This window comes from Ostrea edulis, chromosome 7 (assembly GCF_947568905.1).
Source record: "Ostrea edulis chromosome 7, xbOstEdul1.1, whole genome shotgun sequence".
NCBI lineage: Eukaryota > Metazoa > Mollusca > Bivalvia > Ostreida > Ostreidae > Ostrea > Ostrea edulis.
The window spans coordinates 47,019,179-47,043,073 of record NC_079170.1 but is presented as its reverse complement, the minus strand read 5'-3'; the positions used below and the strand labels follow the sequence as shown (position 1 = coordinate 47,043,073).

Here is a 23,895-nt window from a genome sequence, read left to right as displayed (position 1 = left end):
TTGTGCAATTTCCACACTGAACACAAGATGGGCAAGACTCAGTTTGATATAGAAATTCCATTAGTACGATCAGGAGAGACACTCTCGTTTTTGTAAGTTATTCTCCGAGGGCAAATTTGCTTGGTTTTGTGTTACTCTTCTTATCCTATGTGATAGAATGATTCATTTGAAACTCTTATGACTTAGTCAGACTTACACAATTTATTGATATTGAGTCATTTGATCTAATCACAAACTTTGTTTTATAAGCTAGGTGTCCAAGACAATTCTGTACATCACTAGGCTGATGACACTGGCTCTGTACCAGAAGAGAATTATGCTATACTGCACTCATTAAAAAACTGCTTATATATACCCACAGTCAGTGCTTCATATCATGGCAACAATGAATTCATGCTCAAAGAATTTAATACATCGATATCATCTAGCCAGTTTTATACTTAATACCAGTACAGTATGTGATTACATCATTTTGCAGCTTAATTAAGTAATAATGGGTTTTTTTTCTGTTTTGCGAAATTGCAAAAAAACATTTTAATTTGTTATTTTCACTTTACCACCACAATTTGTCAAGAACATTTTTCCTGCTATGTGAGTCTTCCATTATAACTAAATTCACAAACAGCCATCTGCCACCCCATTTTCAAAACAAAAACACCATATTCCTGTGTTAAATGTCTCAATATAATGCCAAAGGCAGGTGATAAGTGGAGCATTTATTAGTTGTCACCTTAGTTGTCGCTGGTGAAATGCCAAACAGCAGAAGGCCTTGTGGTCCTGGGGATTTTAAAGACAAAAAAACAAAAAAATGTTTATTCAGGAATAATTTATAAGTATTTTAAAAATTGTTATCTTTTCAAAGAAATTTTTGATTCAGTGCATAGAATTTCATACAACTGAATGTGTAAATATCTATTTGATTGTTTAAAATATTATTGGAAACTGTACTGACAACTGTGAAAGTCATAGTGATGAGGAGCTCAAGAAGGAAATTAAATTGTAGTTCCATTCTCAAGATGTTTAAAAATACCATTGTAAGCAAAAGCATAATAGTCAAACATGTTCTAAGTAAATTATAATGGTGATATTTCATATCTAATAGTTGATGCGCTTATCTGAAAGAATATGAGATATTTTACCGAAAACAAATAACACATATTTCATAATTAATGTGTTCAATAAATGAACAGTAAATAAATACTAAAACAAGAATTTCAGAAACATGTATGCCCCCCGTGGTGCAAATTTGAAAAGGGCTATACACAAGCATCACGTGTTGTGTGATTGCCAAAAACAATTCAAGATATCAAGCAGACAATATCTTCCCATGTCCAGAGTGGATTGACCCTTGACCTCTGACCATGCGACCTCAAAATCAGTAGGGGTAATCTACTCCTTAGTATGTACCAGTGTACCAAGTTTGGTGTCAATCAAGCAAATAATTCTCAAAAATGTAGGAGACAATATTATCCAGTATGACCCTTGACCTTTAATCATATGTACCCAAAATTAACAAGGTTCATCTACTCTACACAATCATGTACCAGTGTACAAAATTTGATGTCTGTCAAGTAAAGAGTTTTCAAGATTTTGAGCGGACAATTGTTTCCTATGTCCAGAGGGGATTGACTCTTGACCTTTGACCATGTGACTTCAAAATCAATAGGGGTCATCTACTTCTTAAGATGCACCAGTGTACAAAGTTTGATGTCTGTCAAGCAAAGGGTTCTCAAGATTTTGAGTGGACAGTATCTTTCCATGACCAGTTTGACCTTTGACCATATGACCTCAAATTCAATAGTGGTCATCTACTCCATACAATGTGTGTACCAAGTTTGATGTATGTCAAGGAAAGGGTTCTCAAGATAATGAGCAGACAGTATCTTCCCATGTCCATGCATGCAGAGTTGATTGACCTTTGACCATGTGACCTCAAAATGAAGAGGGGTCATTTTCTCTTGAAGATGTACCAGTGTACCAAGTTTGATGTCTGTCAAGGAAAGGGTTCTCAAGATAATGAGCAGACAGTATCTTCCCATGTCCATGCAGAGTTGATTGACCTTTGACCATGTGACCTCAAAATAAATAGAGGTCATCTACCCCTTAAGATGTGCTAGTGTACCAAGTTTGATGTCTGTAAAGGAAAAGGTTTTCAAGATATTGAGTGGACAAGGCTTGGTCTACAGACTGACTCAGACTAACCGACCAACTCACAGGTGGATAACAATATACTCCCTCTTTTTCAAAGAGGGGCATAAGGAACAAATATGTGTGCTTGATCAAACTACCGACTGATAAGCTCTATATATGCTCAACTGATACCTCTAGAACAACACAAAATGTAACACTGATGCAAAATGTAATAAACTCTATTATTATATTTTGTACTGAGTTCAACAGAGAATGTAATGAACATCATTTATTTTTATGTATAATGAATTATGTATACATTAAAACCAAAATAATATTATATGAATATTACATGTAGTCGAGGGTAACATCGAAAATCTCCACCCAGAGAAAATCATCGTCAATTGAGGCGTAGCCGAGATTAACAATGGTTTCTCGAGGGGTGAAAATTTTCAATGTTACCCTCAACTACATGCAATATTTGTTATATTATACTGAATGTACAATAAGGCAGAAAAACTTACTTCTGTTGACATTTGATCAATCACTATCATGCGATGTTTTAATTGTAATTCAATGCAGGTATTCGCGCTTATTACAAAAGCTCAAACGACGTTGTCTAAAAATCTACGCCAAACCGTACGCACATAAATTTGACGCATGTGACAATTTTTATAATATCACCCATTGTCAAGTAATGTTACCCTATCACCCTGGAGCGTGTGCTTTCTATTCTCAGAGGGAAATATTATGTTTTTTCAAATGCTTCTCAGCCAATCAGATATGAGTATTTTACATTAAAATACCCACTGATGCAAATTTCATAACCATAAATTTATTACATTTTGTGTCCGTACGATTTGCATTGATCTCGCCGAAAAAATGTAATGACACAAAATGTAATAACTGTAATCATATATCAAAACAATGATATGGTTAATTTGATAAAAGAGATCAGTAACTCATCATTGTTCTCATTAATTGACTGCTAGTACACATATCTTTCGATTCATTTAAAGCACGCATTAATTCAAAATTATTAATGATATCTTCCATTATTTGAGTTCATATTTATAAATTTAGTGCTCAATAGATCTTACATATTTATGAAATTTTGTGTTATTTCATTCTGCATTGAACTCAAAGCAAAACATAATAATTTTGCTCATGCATTTATCAAAATATTGAAGTCACATATTCAATTAAAGAGAATGTTATTACATTTTGTGTTGTTACACTCTGAGTTGAACTTCATGCAAAATGTAATAATTAATGCAAAATATAATAGTTGAGTTTATTACATTTTGCATTGCTACATTCCTCCACTTTTGCCAAATCACAAAAAAAGAATGAAGTGTATTAACAAACACATAATTACAATCCAGTATATACTTACAAAATGTATGATATAACACCAATAGACCAGCAGTCCACCTCTTTCCCATAAGGCTGCTGTGCTAGGACTTCCGGTGCTGACAAACAAAAACGAACAAAGAATTTACATTGGCATCAATTTTTTCATGTATATATTTATAGTGTGGATTTTCTTATGACCAAAGATATTTTCAATTATTCAGATGTTTTCTTCAAATGAGTAATGTTAAAATCATTAATTGATGGCATTATAGACATTCAAATTGTAGACTGATAGTTTTCCACGGAGAACAAGTTTTATCAATACAATAATAATGCAATAATCAAAGTCTATTGCAATTTCACTCCTCTGGTATGAAATATGGAGGTTCCAGTTAACAAAAGGTTTTATGATTTAAGAATGGATTCTTGTCCTAATTAAGAAATATATTAGAAGATTGCATCGGATGTGTTCTGTCCTCTCCTTAGTTTTAAAGCATGCTGTTCACGGGAGTTCTTTTCTTGCTTATAGTTGTAATATTCAACATTAAAATGGGGGTGTGGGGAACAAATTGGGACAAGTTTTTTGGCAGAATGAATGGCAGAGTCAAATATCACTTTAGTCAAAAATACAAAAATGCAGTGAAGCCTCATTTATCCAGATGCTTTGGCTCCAATCAAAATCATCCGGATAACTAATGATTCCAGATACCCGAATTGTCTTAAATTGAGTTCTGATATAATATGTATATGGCCTTTCAAACCAATGACAATTAAAAGGAGAATATGCTGCATGATATTAATATATTTTATACTATCAAATACTATGATAGATATATGCACTACTATAAATATAAAACACTTCTTCAATTGGTTAAAATATTCACTTCGAAACCAGAAAGTTTTAATGAGGGAAAATTTTCAAACAAAACAAAACACGAAAACGTAACAAATATTCAAATAAAATTACCACTAGATCTACCAAAATTACGCACTATTACATGATTACACATTATCATTAACACTACTAAAATTAAACCTTATATATACATGTATACTGTATGTACATATGTACTATCACACCTTTTGGTGTACACTGTATGTATGTACTACAACACCTCTTGATGTACACTGTATGTATGTATGTATTATCACACCTTTTTATGTACACTGTATGTATATATGTATTATCACACATCTTGGTGTACACTGTATGTATGTATTATCACACCTTTTGGTGTGCACTGTATGTATGTGCTATCACACCTCTTGATGTACACTGTATGTATGTATATATACTATCACACCTCTTGGTGTACATTGTATGTATGTACTATCACACCTCTTGGTGTACACTGTATGTATGTACTATCACACCTCTTGATGTACACTGTATGTATGTACTATCACACCTCTTGATGTACACTGTATGTATGTATGTACTATCACACCTCTTGATGTACACTGTATGTATGTATATATACTATCACACCTCTTGGTGTACACTGTATGTATGTATTATCACACCTCTTGGTGTACACTGTATGTATGTACTATCACACCTCTTGATGTACACTGTATGTATGTATTATCACACCTCTTGATGTACACTGTATGTATGTATGTATTATCACACCTTTTTATGTACACTGTATGTATATATGTATTATCACACCTCTTGGTGTACACTGTATGTATGTATTATCACACCTTTTGGTGTACACTGTATGTATGTACTATCACACCTCTTGATGTACACTGTATGTATGTATTATCACACCTCTTGGTGTACACTGTATGTATGTATGTATGTATGTACTATCACACCTCTTGATGTACACTGTATGTATTTACTATCACACCTCTTGGTTGAAGGTATAGAACCCATTTAAAATGACGACCGACATTAGATGTTTTGCTGTATTTATGACCACATCGATAATTGTCCAAATTCATTTCTAATGACTGAAATTCCCATAAACAAATTATCTGGTAGAGCTTTGACTTGATCCAAGTCAGTTAAAAGTAGAGTCTCACTTTAATTTGAACATTCATCCACTCAAAATCTGACATAATATTAGTGCAAGTGAATTATTGACTAAAAGTGGTTTCATAATGTTATCATATCAGATTCAAGCTCATAAAATTCTGATTTATATGTGAAATACTGCGCATTAAGAATAACTGTTCAGGAAATCCAAAGTCAGGTCTATATATAAATAGAAACGTGTAAACCAATCTTATCAATGCTGCTACTCTACTTGTATATAGCCAATAATATTGATATGGAAAATTACTTTCCCTTGGCAATACAGTAGCGCAGTTACACACATGTCAGAGAAGTGAGAGTCTTGTGCGCATATCGATAATGACTTAAAGTTAACCTTGCAGCGAGTCATTAATAACAGGTGATCGTCTTTTAAAAACATAGTCACACCAGTGTTCTTACAATTAACTCCCAGCTCAGGAAAGGTGACCAGCGTTGACAGACCAATTACAAATGATCATCCTCATAAATGAACCAAAATATAATGAAAAATTGCATTTGTGGAAAAAAATTTTTTTTGTTTTGATTGTTAGAAAAGTCAAAACTCAGTATCTGTTGGGTGTGTATGATATTTTACGGAAATTATTATTATTTTTTTTTTTTTTGAAAATTTACAGATCAGCTTTATTTTTCACTTTGAATGACAAATACAACATTTCTAATGTTTCTGCAGTCAAAACATAGCCAAAACAAATCATAGTTTGCCATCAATCAATGACAAATGAACTTGATATTCTATAAGAGAGTTCAAAAGGATAAGAAAACTATAGAGTGTAAATATGATTACATGAATATTATGGCTTGAATTTCATGCAAACTGAAAGATTTGATGACTGGCGTGAGCTTATCAAATTTTGTGAATGGGCAGCCTTGATGGAGGTTTGCGATTTCTGAACGTTCGTGTTTTCAAATGGTATTTCTCTGTAATGAAATGTTGGTAAGTATTGCAGTCTTGTGGACAGTATTTTATGTATTATTCAATGATCTTGTAAAATAATATACTACATTGTATACAAAAACTGGTATTTCTGTTGAAAAACTATATCTTAGTGGACCTCATATGTTCTACATCATAACAACCAAAACTTTGAAACCACTAAATATAAAGCTCTCTCCTTGCAATGACCTGAGAGAGCCCAGAACCAACTAAAGTTGAGAACCAACCAACCATTGGCAGTCTAGTCAAGCATTCGTCAATAGACAGTTACAGGGTGAATCAGGATGGGCGATTACTGTCAAGAATCATCTCAGTAAATACCAAAATAATACCAGCAAGGAAGTCTTTGAATCTGAAACTTGTCATTACTTGCTGAAGCCTGCCCTTGGGAAATCCTGTCAGTTCTCTCCAAAATTATAGTTCACTTGGTTTAAACAAGACATCACTGCAGCCACCATTACCAGTTGAAATCAATTCAGCGTGAAGTGATGGGACTGGCTACAACCCTGACATGATATACAGACACCTTTAATAGGTTCTTTGCTACATCAATTTTTTATCATTTGTAAATTTGTGGTGCTCGAAGGCTCTTGCGGACAGGAGTTATACATTTCTCATACTATTACGTAAATATACTATATGATCTACTAATCTCATAAACAAGACACTGTCTGGCATTTTACAAGAAAGTCACCATGATGGCAAGATTAATTATATTCCGACACAGCAACATTAATTCTCTGCCTCTTTTTCGACAAGCTTTAATTCAGTGCTTTAAATCACTTCCTATTTCCAAAATACATTCTACGTTCTATTTCAGGTATATTTTACTAAATTTGTGAGAGAGCTAGGCTATGAATTTCAGAAAAATAATTATAAACACTGATGAAATATCTTATTGTTATAGTATTTGGTGTGCATCCATGTACCAAACAAACAAAAGATATGAATTCTTCTCTTGTCCATGAAAATCAAAACTCCCAAAGGAAATAAACCTTTAGTCATCACTGAACCAGTACATATATAATTAACAGAAATATCAACTTCATTAAATTTTTCATCTAGAAACCTTCAAAACTTGGTAAAACTAGATGTGTCCGAGTGAAAAAAAATCACTGCCTATGGGCCATAACTCTGTCAAGTTATTCAACCAGAACATAAGTATTTAATCTGTGAATTCTCATGATATATATAATATATATATATGTATATATATTATATATACATCCTCTCATTAATTCTGAAGATCCCTGATCCCTATCAGACCTGGTTCAGAAATTATATCAGTTTTTATGTTCAAGGTAAGAGGTCAAGGTCACTGGAATCACTTGACATCGATACAAGTTTGTAGGTTTTAAAAGGTAACAGAACTACAAGTATTAATTCTTGAACAGTAGGACTTCAAAGTTTGAACTAAGGATCTACAAATTAAAATAAAGAATGTGATCTAGCTGCATGAGCTAGATCTGTTTTGTTATATATATCTACAACTGCTTGAACTTTATTTTATTTCATTTGTGCCATCATTAATGACAAAAAAATATTATCAAGATGTTGATGGAAATCTAAATAGGCCATCCCCCCTCCTTATCCCAATCCTCCCTAATGTTAAGTGAAGTTGAATTACACATTAGATCTGTAGTTTCTCATATTTTTAAAATATCTGTGTTTCAATTCAAAAACAACAATTTCTGCAATATGTAGAGTAGATGTATTCACATAAAGCTCCCCCCCCCCCCCCCCCCCCCCCCCCCAATCCCCTTCCTCTCAAGTCATCAGCTGTTATGCTATCGAGAAGCAGTTCCGTTGCAAGTTCAAATCTACTTTGCAAAGCAAGGTACAACATGTAACATCGTTTTTTGAAATTATTGTTTAAGGAGGTACTCTACATCGTCAAACATAGATGAAAATATATATCAGCAGTACTTGTCTATTCTTTTCAAATATCATTGCCTATCAATACCTACATATCAAGGTGTACCACAGATACATATACCTACATATCAAGGTGTACCACAGATACATATACCTACATATCCAGGTGTACCACAGATACATATACCTACATATCCAGGTGTACCACAGATACATATACCTACATATCCAGGTGTACCAGATATCATACACATACCTACATATCCAGGTGTACCGCAGGCAGTTGCCATGGTCCCAGATTCCTCAGTTTTTGATAAACCAAAATCGCTAATCATAATTTTGGAATCAGCATCTGGACTATAATATAATAGATTTTCTGGCTGTAAAATAGAAAAATAATAATAATGATATTCAATGTACTTTCAAAAATATAACATAAAACATGCTTATAACAGATACATGCATATTGCAAAGTGATACATCCCCTCAGAGACGAAAATAACAAATAATCAAGTTTGGTTATAACAAACTGTTTTTCACTGGACATGGAGGTTTGCTATATATTATGCAAATAATTTAAACTCATCGTTTTCAGTATAATTTTTATTAAATTCGTTTTCTGTGTACCGTACATACTCGCTTATAAGTCAGATTTTAGGGAGCTAAAAATTGGTCCAAAACTCTATATCCGACTTACAGGCGAGTCCTAAGAAGATTAGCATTTTTCTGGACAGCGTAATGTATAGTATTTTTGAACAACTTTGTACTCCGACGATTATCATGATTAATGTTGACTGGACATATTATATCATTCATGTATTCTAGGATTATATGCATAAAGTACAAGTATTTACATATTTTAATGATTTTATTCATCTTAAAGTGTATATTAATGAAATTGATTTCTTGATGAAAGGTGAAGATAACGAACAGTGATCAATCTCATAACTCCTATAAGCAATACAAAATAGATAGTTGGGCAAACACGGACCCCTGGACACACCAGAGGTGGGATCAGGTGTCTAGGAGGAGTAAGCATCCTCTGTCGACCAGTCACACCTGCCGCGAGCCCTATATCCTGATCAGGTAAACAGAGTTATCCGCAGTCAAAATCAGTGTGCCAAGAACAACTTAACAAATGATAAAATGAATAGATATCAGCGCATTTCACAAATTATTATTTGTCTAATGAAACGGAGGTGAAAATGTTGGAACTTTGGTTTGAAATTGTCAACAGATTCTTGAAAAAAGTTATACCGACTTATAAGCGGGTCAATGGCAAATCCCTCCAAAATAGCCTACAAAATATACAACTGACTTATAGGCGAACCGACCTATAGGCGAGTATATACAGTATGAAATAATAATTGTGGAAAATATGGCCCATGGGCAACATCACTAACCAGACTTGTATTTTTCTGATGTAAAACTTTAGACTCTTATCTCTGGCTTGCAATTGGAGTCACAGTGTGAACAGTTTTAAAGGGGCATTAGCTGTGACAGTGATGGCAACCATTTCCTTCTCAAAATCTCGCAATGGCATGGGAATTTATATTAATGACTAATCAAAACATTCATTTGTACAAACAAAAGAAAAACCTAATAAAATTACGTTTAACTTAGATAACTGCTTTTAGTGTAAAGAAATGAATAAGGAAGAATAATTGTCTTGCAAGACAATAATCATTTAATTACCAAATTTACACATTCAAGTGCCTGCTTTGAGGTTAAATAGTGTTTGAAATCATTAAATACTGGTGTTATTACTGAAATATATAATACATTGATAGATTGTTTAAATATTGTTTAACGTCTCTCTCGAAAATCTTTCACTCATATGGAGACGTCACCATTGCCGGTGAAGGGCTGCAAAATTTAGGCCTATGCTCGGCACTTACAGCCTTAGAGCAGGGAGGGATCTTTATCGTGTCACACCTGCTGTGACACGGGACCTCTGTTTTTGTGTCTCATCGAAAGGACACCTCTATTTAGTCGCCTCTTACGACAAGCAAGGGGTACTGAGGAGCTATTCTAACCTGGATCCCCACAAGATGAAATATAAAATACGATATAATATATAATACAATGTATCGAGCAATTTTCATTGAATTAAATTTTTGGTGACAAAATGAAAGCTAATGTTCCTTTAAATCCTTGTACCCTTGCATATCAATTTCACTAAATGTACCCATGTGGTTCTAGAGAAAGTTTTTATATATTTTGTCCATACATGTATAAAACTTTCTAACTCTATTCGAATATGGCTCTACACTGGCCCCAGGGGTCAATTAGAAAAAATGACATGCATACCAATAGATAAATTGTATCCTGCCTTGAAATCAAAGACTTCGCTTTTGGGTTGGATTAAAATCATGAAATGTCATAGCATCAGTTTGAGTGCTATCTAACAAGTACTATAAAGCATTCGTGAGCCTGGTTGATGACCTAGAAACTTATCTCTAGAACATTTCTAAATTGGTAAAAATGTCAGACGCTTTTCAAAATGCCATCAGTTCAAGCAGAATCATTATGTGTTGCAACACTCTAACAAATAATTACAAAATTTATAAAGAACATATATCACAAAAAGGTTCATTTTATTCTGAATGAAAAATGTGATCTTTCAATTTTGCATTTCTCATATACTACGCTTCCTTGATAATGAACAAAACCTAATGCATGTTTTTAGCATCTGCTCCACTTTATTGATCAGAAGATGATTCATAACAGGGTTAGATGGAGAAAACTACAGTTTAACCTTCTTAATCTGAGCATAAAATAGCTGAATACCTAGTTTAAATGAAGTGATAAAATAACCCTCCTTTTCCTCCAAAACAAAGGGGGGGGGGGGGGTATTTGTTGATTGTTTGTTTCACATCCAATTGAGAATTTTTCACTTACATTGAGATGTCACCAGCTGTAGATGAAGTACCAAAAATTTAAATCTATGCTTAGCGCTCAGGGCTAACACCTGCCGTGACATGGGACCTCCGTTCTTAAGGTCATATCCAAAAGACCTGTGATTCTCACTTCTAAATATCGAGTGTTCGGCGAAGAGCAATCACTACCTATTAACGTCTTAGGTTTGACACGGCCATGACAAGTGGGGATAGAACTTGCAACCTCCTGGTTATAAAGCGAACGCTCTACCACTGAGAGAGGTATTATATACATTTAAAAAACCTTTAGTCAAATAAAACAGTATTTGTGATCTGTTGCCCAAAAAATTAGCCATAACCCTGTTTAACTGCATTATAATAGAAGAATTTATAAATCTATGCTTTTATTTTTTTATAGTCTAGTGGCATCGGTGGCCTAGTGGTTAGGCCGTCAGACACTTGACCAAAAGGTCATGGGTTTGAGTCCTGGCCGCGGCAGGGCCGACGTTGTGTCCTTGGGAAAGGCACTTTACATGAATTTCCTCACTCCATCCAAGTGTGAAAGGGGTACCTGGCTATAGACAGTGAAAGGTATTGTTAGAATGTTAGTGCTCTAGCACCTGTAATAGCAGCTTGCACTGTATGCTTCCTAGGAGGCTGAGAAAGTTCTAGATTGATATAAGGTCTGCCGGAGTAATCATGTATTGTAAAGCACTTTGAGCAGTATACGCTGGAAAAGCGCTATATAAAAACCAATCATTATTATTATTATTATTTTACGAATCCGGGTAGCTTAGCCATCAGGATGCTTGCTTCACAACAACATGATCCAAGGTTCAATTCTTGATCCAGAGGCAACATCAAACCTATAAACTGTTTGACATAGGTATTGACTGTTCCTCTGATGACAGACAGCAGACAAATTCTGATCAGAAAAGCTCAGGTGAACTAACTGTTCCTATTTTGTTACATTTTTAACAGTGGAATACTGAAATTCATCCACTGAATGAAAATTGGTATTTTCACAACTAGCTATTGTTAATAACAAAAGTGATATCTTCATGGTCTGCTTAGCTCATATTTAGAGTTACCGCTTTGTTTTTACAGATAGCGAATTGCAATAACATTCATCCACAAAATATTATGATCACATTCATTATTTATATACAATTAAATTTTTCATGATTAACCAAAATAAAATTGAATAAAATGAGTAAAGAAAAACAAAAGAAAATGTAATAAAACAGAAAATTCAATGTTTCGTTGTTGAATATAGAATTTATTTCAAGCTTGAGACAGGATTTTTATTATATTTTCACAAGTGCTTCACACTCCTGAAATTTTTCTTTTAAAAATCCTGTCTCACTCATGAAATAAACTCTATATATGATATCCTGTATTTATCGACTTTATTTCTGTTAACTACAGTGACATCACCTTCAATACTCTATATATGATATCCTGTATTTATCGACTTTATTTCTGTTAACTACAGTGACATCACCTTTAATACTCTATATATGATATCCTGTATTTATCAACTTTATTTCTGTTAACTACAGTGACATCACCTTCAATACTCTATATATGATATCCTGTATCTATTGACTTTATTTCTGTTAACTACAGTGACATCACCTTTAATACTCTATATATGATATCCTGTATTTATCGACTTTATTTCCGTTAACTACAGTGACATCACCTTTAAATCTCTGTGCACCACTCCTCTATCGTGCATGTAGTCCACTCCCTCTAGAACTTGTTTGATTAAGTTACTGGCATCTTTTTCTGTATAGCTACCTTTCTGAACTATCCTATCAAACAACTCACCACCTGTCACTCTGGAAAAAAACAACAAATGTTCTAATAATGGTTAATGTGCATTGTTTTTATGTTAGTTCATAGAATCCAGTGGATACTTTTGTGTGTGTGTGTGTGTGTGGGTGGGGGGGGGGGGGGGGGGGGGGGGGTGGGGGGTTACATATTTGTGGTAAAAAAAAAAAAAATGCTCATGCATGGAGTTTTTATCTTATGGTTGCAGTATTGTTGTTCCGTAACATCAATGTATATTGTAGTTCATCTTCCAAATTAAGTTGGAGGATTTGAATTTGCCCTTAAATATCAAATCCTTTGAGAATAAGTGATTTTTATAATCTTTATCCACCAGTGTATACTTCATTATAAGAATGACTTTTTATGACTTGTCTTTATGAGAAATATGAACCCATTTGATTTCAAATATCTAACAAAAACAAGAAATGTTTTAGAAGCACATATGCCCCCCTCCCCATGTAACAATATTGAAAAGGGTCAACTTTGAATTTGAAATATCTATAATGATAGTGAACAAGAATATCACAAGATACAGAGTTGACAAATTTTGTTATGTTCTGAGTAGTTTGACCTTTGACCTTGTGACCTCAAAATCAATAGGGGTCATCTGCTATTAGGGGTTACCAGTATACCAAGTTTGAAGTCTATCCAGTGAGTAAAGTTTTATGCTTGTAAGCAAAGGGTTCTTAGATCAACACTTGGTGTATATTCACCAACAGGTTCATTGTGAAACTTACAAGTGTCACAGATAAAAACCACACTCTGTTTCAGTGAGAATTTGTGCTTTTATCAAACCACCATCATGCACAGATTGTTTATCATACATTTGAGCTCTGTCTTTGCAGCGACAATGCAATATCCATACAATGAGTTTACAAGGAAGGAAATACAGACACTATGACTTAATGCATTTCATTTCCTCCTTCTTTAAGAAAACACTGTAGTTATCCTAAAATTCCAGCTGACACCAAATTGATTTGTTTCTAAGCTATGGGAGATTGGTATATAAGAAAGCCATTCTAATAGATAAACTAATCCGCCTACACCACACAATATATTTTCATTATCACATTTTTAAGGCCTATCCATTATTGAACTCTCATTGAGGTTGTTGTACTTACAATTCCATGACCAGATACACATGGGCTTTATCATCAAACACATCGAGCAGCTGCACAATATTGGGATGGCTTAGTCTGCAAAAAATAATGCCAAAATAAAGCTATTTCCTATGATGAGAATCAAAATAAAGACATTCTCATTTCATCCTATAATGTTGAATGCTTGATCATCATAATATATTGATCAATTTACAATCTAGAAAACACTCTGTACTCAAAATTTATAATTATTTTGTTCACATTAGAGGTTATTAAGATCTATTAATTCATGACAATTATTATGGACATGCATAAAATTGAAAAAGTGATAAACATTTATCTGATGTATCAATCAACAGCTTTGATACATTAAATGCAAATTCTAATGTACTTTGTAACACAGTTCTCGGGATTTTTCAAGAAAATCCTTCATTCTCCAATGCCAAACAATTTAACTTAAAAGAAGAGGCTGATGAACCATTTTATGTCTGTACCAACCTGGCCCCAGGTTCATAATGCATCTTAAGACTGGAATCATAAAGTAATCAATTGGTCCAATATAAAATGCTTAGCAAAATTATATCACCTGAGTTCTAGATATAGTGTATGTCAGTTAAGTTTCTCCAACAAGTCACCCTGATCTTGAACTAAGAAATGAATAATATGACCTAGCTTTCACTACAATGAACTTATTAGAGTCATTGCTTCTCTCTTGCAAAACGATCGATGCTCATTTAAAATCTCAATTTTAAAAAAATTGCTTTGTGAAATTTCTGTCCCCAACAGGCTATATTGTTGTTTGATCAACACAGCTCACGCCAAAGGCCATGACACAATTAAATTCAGAAGTCGCACAACAATCATGATGCATGTGCATCACATGATATCAGAATGATATGTGATATGCATACATTACAGTGTTTCAGTCAGACTTTAAGGTATATCAAACAGTTTGATGCCTTTGGTCTTTGTTTCTAATTGTGCAAAAACCTGTTGTTGGTTTTTTTTGGTTTTTTGGTTTTTTTTGTCAATTTTGATCAAATTAGTAAATAACTGATGCATTTGTGGCAAATATTAGTTTAAATGAAATTGGTCTGATGGTTTGTGAAAAATTAAATAATTGTAACTTAAAACTGGCCTCAGTTATATGACAGTATTTGCTCTTGGCATGGTTTAGATGCACAACTTTTATTGTTTGTGCTCTACATTGGTTTCAAAAAAGTAATAAACGTTGCTGGTATATATATATATATGATAATTTGGAAGGTAAGTCATTAAAAGTAATGATAAAGAAAAACACAATTTACTGTATAGAATTCAAGGTTTTGTCTGTCATGATATTCACCTCAGAGTACAATACCATTGTAAGAATCAGAAGGGGGGAAAAAATCAATAATGGCATTTCTCCAGTGAAAAAAAAATCTTTATTGAACTTTAATACGGCTAGCTAGGTGTTCATATCTTTGCGCACCGAAAGACTGAATTTTTTAAGATCCTGTGTTTGGCTCAAAATGATCATACCTGAAATACCTTAGTGCAAGTTCGTCACTTCAACTCATTCCAATCAAATAAACATTTATACCAACTCAACGCTTCAGAGAAATTGCAAGAGCACATCTTGGCAACTTGAGAGTATACTAACTCTGTCTTCTTCTAAATCATACACTTTAACACCCCTTTATATATAATGTCTATTCATTACAAAAATTATGAATATAAATTAAAGTGTTAAGCACTTGCCATGGCATGCCAATGTCTTTGTCATTAATTCTTGTATTTTCATATTCTATATATCTTAATCAATAAACTTGGTATATCATTTTTCAAAAGATATATTATCACAGCATGCAATATAACCTGTCCTGCTCTCATGATCATGGGCAGAGAATAGACTTTGTGTATGTGATCTGCAGATCTATTATATTGAAATGTTATCATATATCATCAAATGAAATGGCAGATCACTAAAATATCGGTATCATTTTCAAGAACTTTTTGATACAAAATATTTCACCAAAGGGATTTTGAAAGTGATCACCTTTTGATTAAATATTGCTCACTCTATTTTTCACTGATGTCCATACAAAGGGAATAATCAATTACCTAATGAATGAAGCTAATTTTTATCTTTGTAGAATACGATATAACCTAATCTGGGGAATTTTGTGCTTTATAAACTACAAAGCTGTCTTAAACAAGGTATCTAGCTGTGCATGTTTTATTCTGTTGATTTTCTATTTCATAGTAGACCTACAACTTCATAGTACTGCGATTTAAATTTTAAAAAATAATTATTTAAAAGAAAAAAGTAATGCCATCTTAGGAGGTTGTCAAGAGGGTGTCCCAATACCAAGTTAGCTAGGTTATACAATATCAAACTAAATTTTTTCAGTGTGCTCTGCTAAACAATTTGCGTCTCACAAGTAAAATGAAATTTGTCATAAATAAAACAAAGGACAATTTTGAACAATAGCAGAGGATGTGTGCATTCAGCTACTTATAAGTAAACGGAATAATCTGCAGTCAAAGTCAGCACGAAAAGAACAGCCCAACAAATGATACAGAACAAGTCAGACAGCCTTCTACACAGTGAGAGATGGAATTGTGATAATGACATCAGAATTTATGAAATGCTGACCTCAAAGATATGGTTGAATCCATTTCTCAGTAGCCTGCCTTAATTGATTTAAGAATTTATCATAAGCAGAACATGCTTCCATGTATCAAATCTGATTCAGTTGGAGACATAAACACATATGTAACACATGCAGGTGATATAAGGATTAACTGTCTAGTTTTTTTGGTAAGACAAAAAGTAAATGCCAAAGGCTTTTATGTATAAAATTACTACATGTTCAAATTGACTTATTTGCATCATACACCAATTAAAGTATAAGAAAAACCACACAGTTAATATTACATGTACTTATATATATTTACATCATATTCCATATGAAAATAAAACAAACCTATGTGTTCAGAAAATGTATACGAATAGTATATTACTATTCGCTATAGATTTAACGGTAAGCAAAAATTTACTTGTGGCATAAGGGAAGAGTTGGATTGATTGATTGAATGTTGTTTAACGTCCCTCTCGAGAATATTTCACTCATATGGAGACGTCACCACTGCCAGTGAAGGGCTGCAAAATTAAGGCCTATGCTCGGCGCTTATGGCCATTGAGCAGGGAGGGACCTTTATCGTGCCACACCTGCTGTGACACGGGACCTCGGTTTTTGCAGTCTCATCTGAAGGACCGCCCCATTTAGTCGCCTCTTACGACAGGCAAGGGGTACCGAGGACCTTTTCTAACCCGGATCCCATGGGATTTGGACAAACCCAAAACACTCCAGTCATCATATAGTGTTATATATATGTCTCTGCATGATCAAATATAATAATTCAGACATCTATCCAAACAGTCACATCAGCTGCACAAAATATACATGTATCACTCCAATGTTAGACTGAAAAACTAAAAACCTTTATCTTTCAGTTTACAATTGTGTAATTTACAACTGTTAATTCACATTTTCTACACAAAACATGCTTGCCCATATTGCATGTATTGCATATATTTTTAATCCATCATTTCTATTGTTTTATATCATGTGATTCAATTGTCATATGATGCAGGAACTATTTTCCTAGCATTGACTGAGGTATTAGCTTGTGTAGAGTGCCCTCTGGTGAGAGAATGCTTTGGTATGAAAAGACAGTGACCTTGAGCTAACCTTGACCCCAAAACAAGAACCTTGACATCCAGTCTTTTGTGTCCCAAAAGAAAATATAAATTCTGCAGCTCTTACATGGAAAAAGATACCATCTCAATATGTGCAATAGATATATCAATAATGGCAACCAAAATTCATGAAGAAGTCAATCAGTTAACTTACAAATTATTTACGGATAAATAAGCATGATAAGAGGATGAAGATATTTCAAGTTTCCTCTGCAATTATAGCTGCATGTTATGATGTTACATAATAAAATGCCAAAACGGAAACAATTAACTCTCCTTTATTTAAATTCATTCATATTACATAATGAACTATAAAGTATCCAATAGATTTAAATGAAAAAAGACAGAACATTAGACTAATTAGAAATGCACACTTTTGCTTATGAAAAAACTGACTCAGTCAGAATGAGAGCCCTGCAAAAATCTAATAAGTGTATTACATTCAACTGTATCGTATTTAAGACACAAAATTCATTTCTGTTTGTAGTGACATAGAGGAATGGAAGTTTTCTGCATTTCAAAGGTCAATTAAGTTCAAATGGTCATCTATGTTTGTATAAAATATAAAGTGGAAAGGTCTTGACCTTGACCTCGATCATTATCAAAAAAATCTATAGTTTTCTTTCTATGATGACCATGCAACTACCTTTATATAAAATATCAAAGCTTTTTGTTCAAGAACATTTAAGATATTGAGTCTCAACAAAAGTGTTGATGGACAGACAGACAGGCAGAGGTCCATAATCTATAAGTCACAGTTTTCTTTTAATAATTTAGCTTTCTGTAGAACATGAAAGCTTTAAGTTCAAAACTTTTCAAAAAATCGTGTCATAATGAAGTGCTTTCCTTTTAATGGTCAACTATTCTTGAATATTAAAGTATAAATTTTAGATATTTTCAAGATATATGCCACAATGAAAGTGATCATGGATAGATATTCGGATTGACAGTACAAAATAATTTTATATATATATATGGTGTCCATCTTTAATCATCAACTATATTTGTATAAAATATGTAAGCGCTAGGTCACAATGAATGCATAGTATAGAATTACAAATTGAAGGACTGTTGTAACCTTGACCCTTGACTTAATGATCCCATAATCTATAGGTGTTTTTTTTATATAGTCAACTAGTAATAATGACCCCAAATAAAGAGTGATGCCAATTTATACTAAACAATTATAATACACAAAACTTAACTGTCGTAATAAATATGTAATTATTGATAGCAATATGGTCAATGGAACAATTAGTCAGGTTGCAATTCTGAGACAGAATAATGAAACTAAGAAAAATTGAATTCTGACTGACCAATCATGCTGTTTTCTGATGTATCACATAACTCAAATATGTTTTTTCTTAGCCTAATAAGAACTTGATACCAATATCCACAGGCTTTGCTTTTAAGAAGGGCATTAGTGTTTCATATTGAGCTCATCGTTTTCTTTGGAAACATAATGTGTTAAGATTAGGGATGGCAATTTTTAATCGATTAACCGTTTACTCGGTCAGAATGGTGGTAATCGGTTGCAAAATCCGTAATCGGTTAATCGGAAAAAACAATCAGTATATTTGAATGTATATCTTGAATTACAAATTTCCCAATCCATTTTCAAAAGCTCTGAATGCCGATATGTTTGCATTTTCACATATCTAATTAGTTGATTTGGAGACATGTTTGTAGGTGAGGGATTCGAACTCTGATGGGGATAATTGCCCCTGCTTTGAAAGTGCTTCATATAATGTCTTTTTTGTGCATATATACAATGCTCCCTCGGTATATTGTCCCCCCGGCCATTATAATGCCACCCCATTCATTGCCTGAAAATCCTCAAGAATAGATTTCCTCCCCATGTTAACACCCCCATTATAATGCCAACCCCTGCATTATATAAATGCCATATGCAACTGATTTTTACAAACAAATGATTAAGCCAATGACCCATCAGTAATCACAACTGTACTTTGAGAGCAGTGTGGTGAAGTGTGACAGGCTGGACAAGGTATTCAGGTGGTCATGTTAATTATGAATAATTGCTGAATTAAACTCAAGATTATCTAAATGTTTATACAGAAACATTGTATAAATGTTGAAATGTCCATATAAATTTACCGAATTGACATTTTTTTTTTACTGCTCATTGAATTGTCAGTATTAATGGTGAATTTATGTTGAATTTTTTATATATTTATTGCCCAATTTGGTCTTATACAAAAGTTGGCGATATATCGAGGGAGCACTGTAAACAGAGGAAACTAAGAAATTGAATCCATTAACTATGTCACAAAATGACATATATTTTGATACAACGAACTGGTTAATAGGTCAGATAGAATTGTGGTTAACCGATTGGCAATTCTATGTATTCGATTGCCATCCCTAGTTAAGATGTATAAAGCAAACAAAAAACTTTATGCCAGAATTAAAGATTTTCAAATTTCAACTGTAAATCATTTACATATGATTTATCAGTAATTGTATAGGTTTATGCAGCATTGTTGACTACAGAACAACATATACAACAGAAAGATACACAAGACTAATTGTGTTATCTGTACATGCTGCAAAGCAGACTACTGCTGCAGTGTATCTGCAGTCCTAACTCACTTCACTGGAGCAGGCTGCAGTTGTGTTGTTCCTCAACACAGAGCAATATTAACATATAATATTAAATGAGCTACATCTCAAATAAGCTGTAAAGCAATCTACTCCAGCAGTGCATTTGCAGCTCTAATTTACATAATGGTAACATACTTCAATTGTGCTTTTCCATTGTATTTTTTTTTTTATTTGAATATCCTTCAACACATTTGCAGTAATATTGGAGGTGTAATGAAAGTATCACTGTGTGCTGTGATTTTGCACTGCAAATGTGCTTCATTTGTACTTCAGTTGTGCTGCAATTTTGTAAGAGCACCCTCAAGGACCTCCAATACCTTACTCCACGTACAATTTTTATAGACTTCCAATTATTCCTGCATATAAACATCTATATAATAAGAACCTTCAATAAATACTTTCCTTAGGATACAATTTAAGAACCTCTGATATTCTTCCCAGCACAAGGACCCCTATTCTATCTTGCACAACTAAGAATATCCAATGTTACATTAAGAGACACTCCCCTCAAATGTCCTAACATCTGAATTTATGGTCCCTAATATTCTTCTAAGAGGATCTCTAATATCCTCTATGAAACAATTTAAGAACCTATAATATTTCTTCCCTGTCTAATTTAACACATTCTTTCACATTCATCAATTAAACCTCCCCACCACGTACCCACTCTCATTCCTGCTGCTGACTCTTCCTCACCCCAGTAGTGAACTACAACAGCACTTACAATAAAACTCCCACATTTTTAATATTTTCCTGCAACTTCATGCGGTGAAAACTAAATCTAACTTTCAATTTTCCCCACTTATCATCCACTCAATCATTTGTATTCCTACAGACTGCAGATTTAATCCGTTGGGGATTGGGAGCTTTTGTTTCAGTATCACTGAAGGCAGACTGGATACCCCGTAAGCTGACAATTTACTGTGTAAACTGATCAATAGCACCGTGTTTACACTGTTGTGAAATGAACAAGCTTTGGTCACTTCTTGTGTTTGTTTTGATAATAGCAAATAATGATGGTCTTGCCCATTTGTAAGTCATTCAATCTCCACATTGTAGGGGGCAAATTGATTCAGCTCTCAATACCGTTTTCACAAATCATTGCTTTAAATCATTTGTGAGGAAATCAACAGAACACTGAATGGAAGAAAACGGACACAAAGTAGACAGTGACCAGAATATTGTGTGACCATTAACATGATTAAAAATTCAATGCCTATACAATGTTCAACAAAGAACTGTGTGGTTTGGTTCCTTCATATGTCCTCCCTATTTCACACCACTACTCCTATCACTACCACAGTTGTCACACAAAAAATTAATCTAACATCTCCTACAGGTTACTGACACCATTTGATACACCATGAAACAATTAACCAAGGATTCAGCTCCACAAATCAGCCCCGCAAGGAAAATTACTTTTTTTCCACAAAGCTCAAGTACCCCATCAGATTGATAAGGTTTTCTTCCAATTCCCAGCATTACCTTCGAAGGACTTGAATTTCATTCTCCAGCGATTCTTCTTTTCCTAGTAATCCACATCGATCTATACATTTGATGGCCACCAGTTTCCCTCTATCTGATTTGTCCTCTGCTAGCACAACTTCAGAAAATGCACCCCTATAATTAAGACACAAAATTCAGTGAATTGTGATGTTCAATTTTCCCAAGACTATAGTCATTAATTATTACACATTTTTGGCATGCAGTCAGACATAAAATACAATAGTCAGTCAAATATGGTCATACTTTTTTATGCATACAAATTTTTATTTTTTTAAAATGAAAATTCTCTGTATATTTTTTTAAAATTATATAACTCATCTAAAGATTGAATGTATAGTACTGCATATCACCATGGATACATGTAACAGGTGTTATTATTTGAATCAGAAATAACTTCAGGGGAAGTAAATTATCATATTCTTTAGAATGATGATCTAATCTAAATGAAATACACACATAGATTTGTATGGTAAAATTTTCATTTGACAACACCAAAGAGTGTAAATGTATCATCTTGGTCATTAAATTGAATGAGTTTCAAATTCATCTGTAACCTAGATATGATAAAGGGTGATAATAGTCCAATTCAGCTCCTGTAACTTTACCAAAGTAACTGCCAATATATGCATAAGTTGTGCTTGACATCCAATATATTTGTTCACCAAAGCTTGTTTGCTTCCTGTATTATCTTAGAGCCCTTAGGAACAATCTTAATTTATCAACCTGCCAAAATCAATTCTACTTCCACACTCATTCTCAAAATTACTTTATTTCTATGTAATAGTGACGTGATATCACCATTCAATATATCACCAAAGTTTCCATACAATCTTTTCACATGCAGCTATTGATGGAAATTTCTGGAGTAATTAATCTTAATTAGAAGGTTTATCAGTAACATACAAGATTTTCCCCCAGTAAATCCCCAATCAGGATTACATCAAGCAAACTGCAAGTGAAGTCTGCAAATTTGCTTTGAATGGCCAGCAGCGGGTGTGAATGAAGATATGTCTGATGTGTTTTGTTTACCTGTCTGTCTGAACCAGGAGATGGTGTTCATCTTATCACAGAAAAGATGTCTCTTGAGACATTGAATGTTACAGCCTCCTTAAATTTCATGATACATGGTAAAATCTCTTAATCTATCAATGAACTGTCATTTGCTATAAAAAGTTGCTTCCCAAATAAGAAGAGAGATGTATTAGTGACATATATACAGCACAAAGCCACTGGAACAGGGTGTTTCCCCTCTATGAAATTTAATGATAGGGTTCTAACGTCCACCTAAGTCCCACTGGAGAACCAATTTTTCAATGAACATATGAACAAACACAACTAATGTAAGAAATCATATCCACTTAGCAGAACATGATGCCTGTCCCTCTTCCTTACAACGTCCTGATAGAAATGTCCATCAGAATTTAAGTACCTTAAACCTGTTTCTTATTAACAGGATGTCCACCTTACACAGCCGGATTTTAGAGGGAGCTGCACCCAACAATATGGCCCTCACATCCCCCCCCCTCCCCTTTCCCCTACAGCAATGCAAAGCATTGTATCTCTTCCAAACACAGCATCATTCATTGAGAAACATTCTACAACATGTACATAATATTTTATAATATTAAATACTCTTAAGCAGCCAGTCGCTCATCTTGAAAGACCAATCTCTCATGTCACTATATAGCAACCACCTGCCATGCAAACATCATTGCATACCATTGCACAAAATGCAAAGGTCAGATCTATTGGCACACAATGTGAAAGTGAAATGTATTGTTAATTTTTTGCAACATGCAGAGGTTAAATCTAATTTTTTAAAAGTACAAATGTATAGTCCATTAAATGAAATATGATGAACA

General features: G+C 33.7%; 1 protein-coding gene across 1 annotated transcript in view; it reads right to left on the bottom strand.

Annotated features, from left to right (window-relative positions):
* The window catches only part of LOC125653449 (calcium/calmodulin-dependent protein kinase type 1-like), a 56,562-nt gene that overhangs the window by 16,936 nt on the left and 15,731 nt on the right, over window positions 1-23,895 (bottom strand). Inside the window, exons 2-6 of the mRNA XM_056144577.1 lie at window positions 22,013-22,147; window positions 14,179-14,253; window positions 12,927-13,065; window positions 8,599-8,722; window positions 3,527-3,602 (exon numbers count right to left, since the gene is read on the bottom strand). Of these exons, the coding sequence (XP_056000552.1) occupies window positions 3,527-3,602; window positions 8,599-8,722; window positions 12,927-13,065; window positions 14,179-14,253; window positions 22,013-22,147 (549 nt within the window). The remainder of the gene's footprint in view (window positions 1-3,526; window positions 3,603-8,598; window positions 8,723-12,926; window positions 13,066-14,178; window positions 14,254-22,012; window positions 22,148-23,895) is intronic.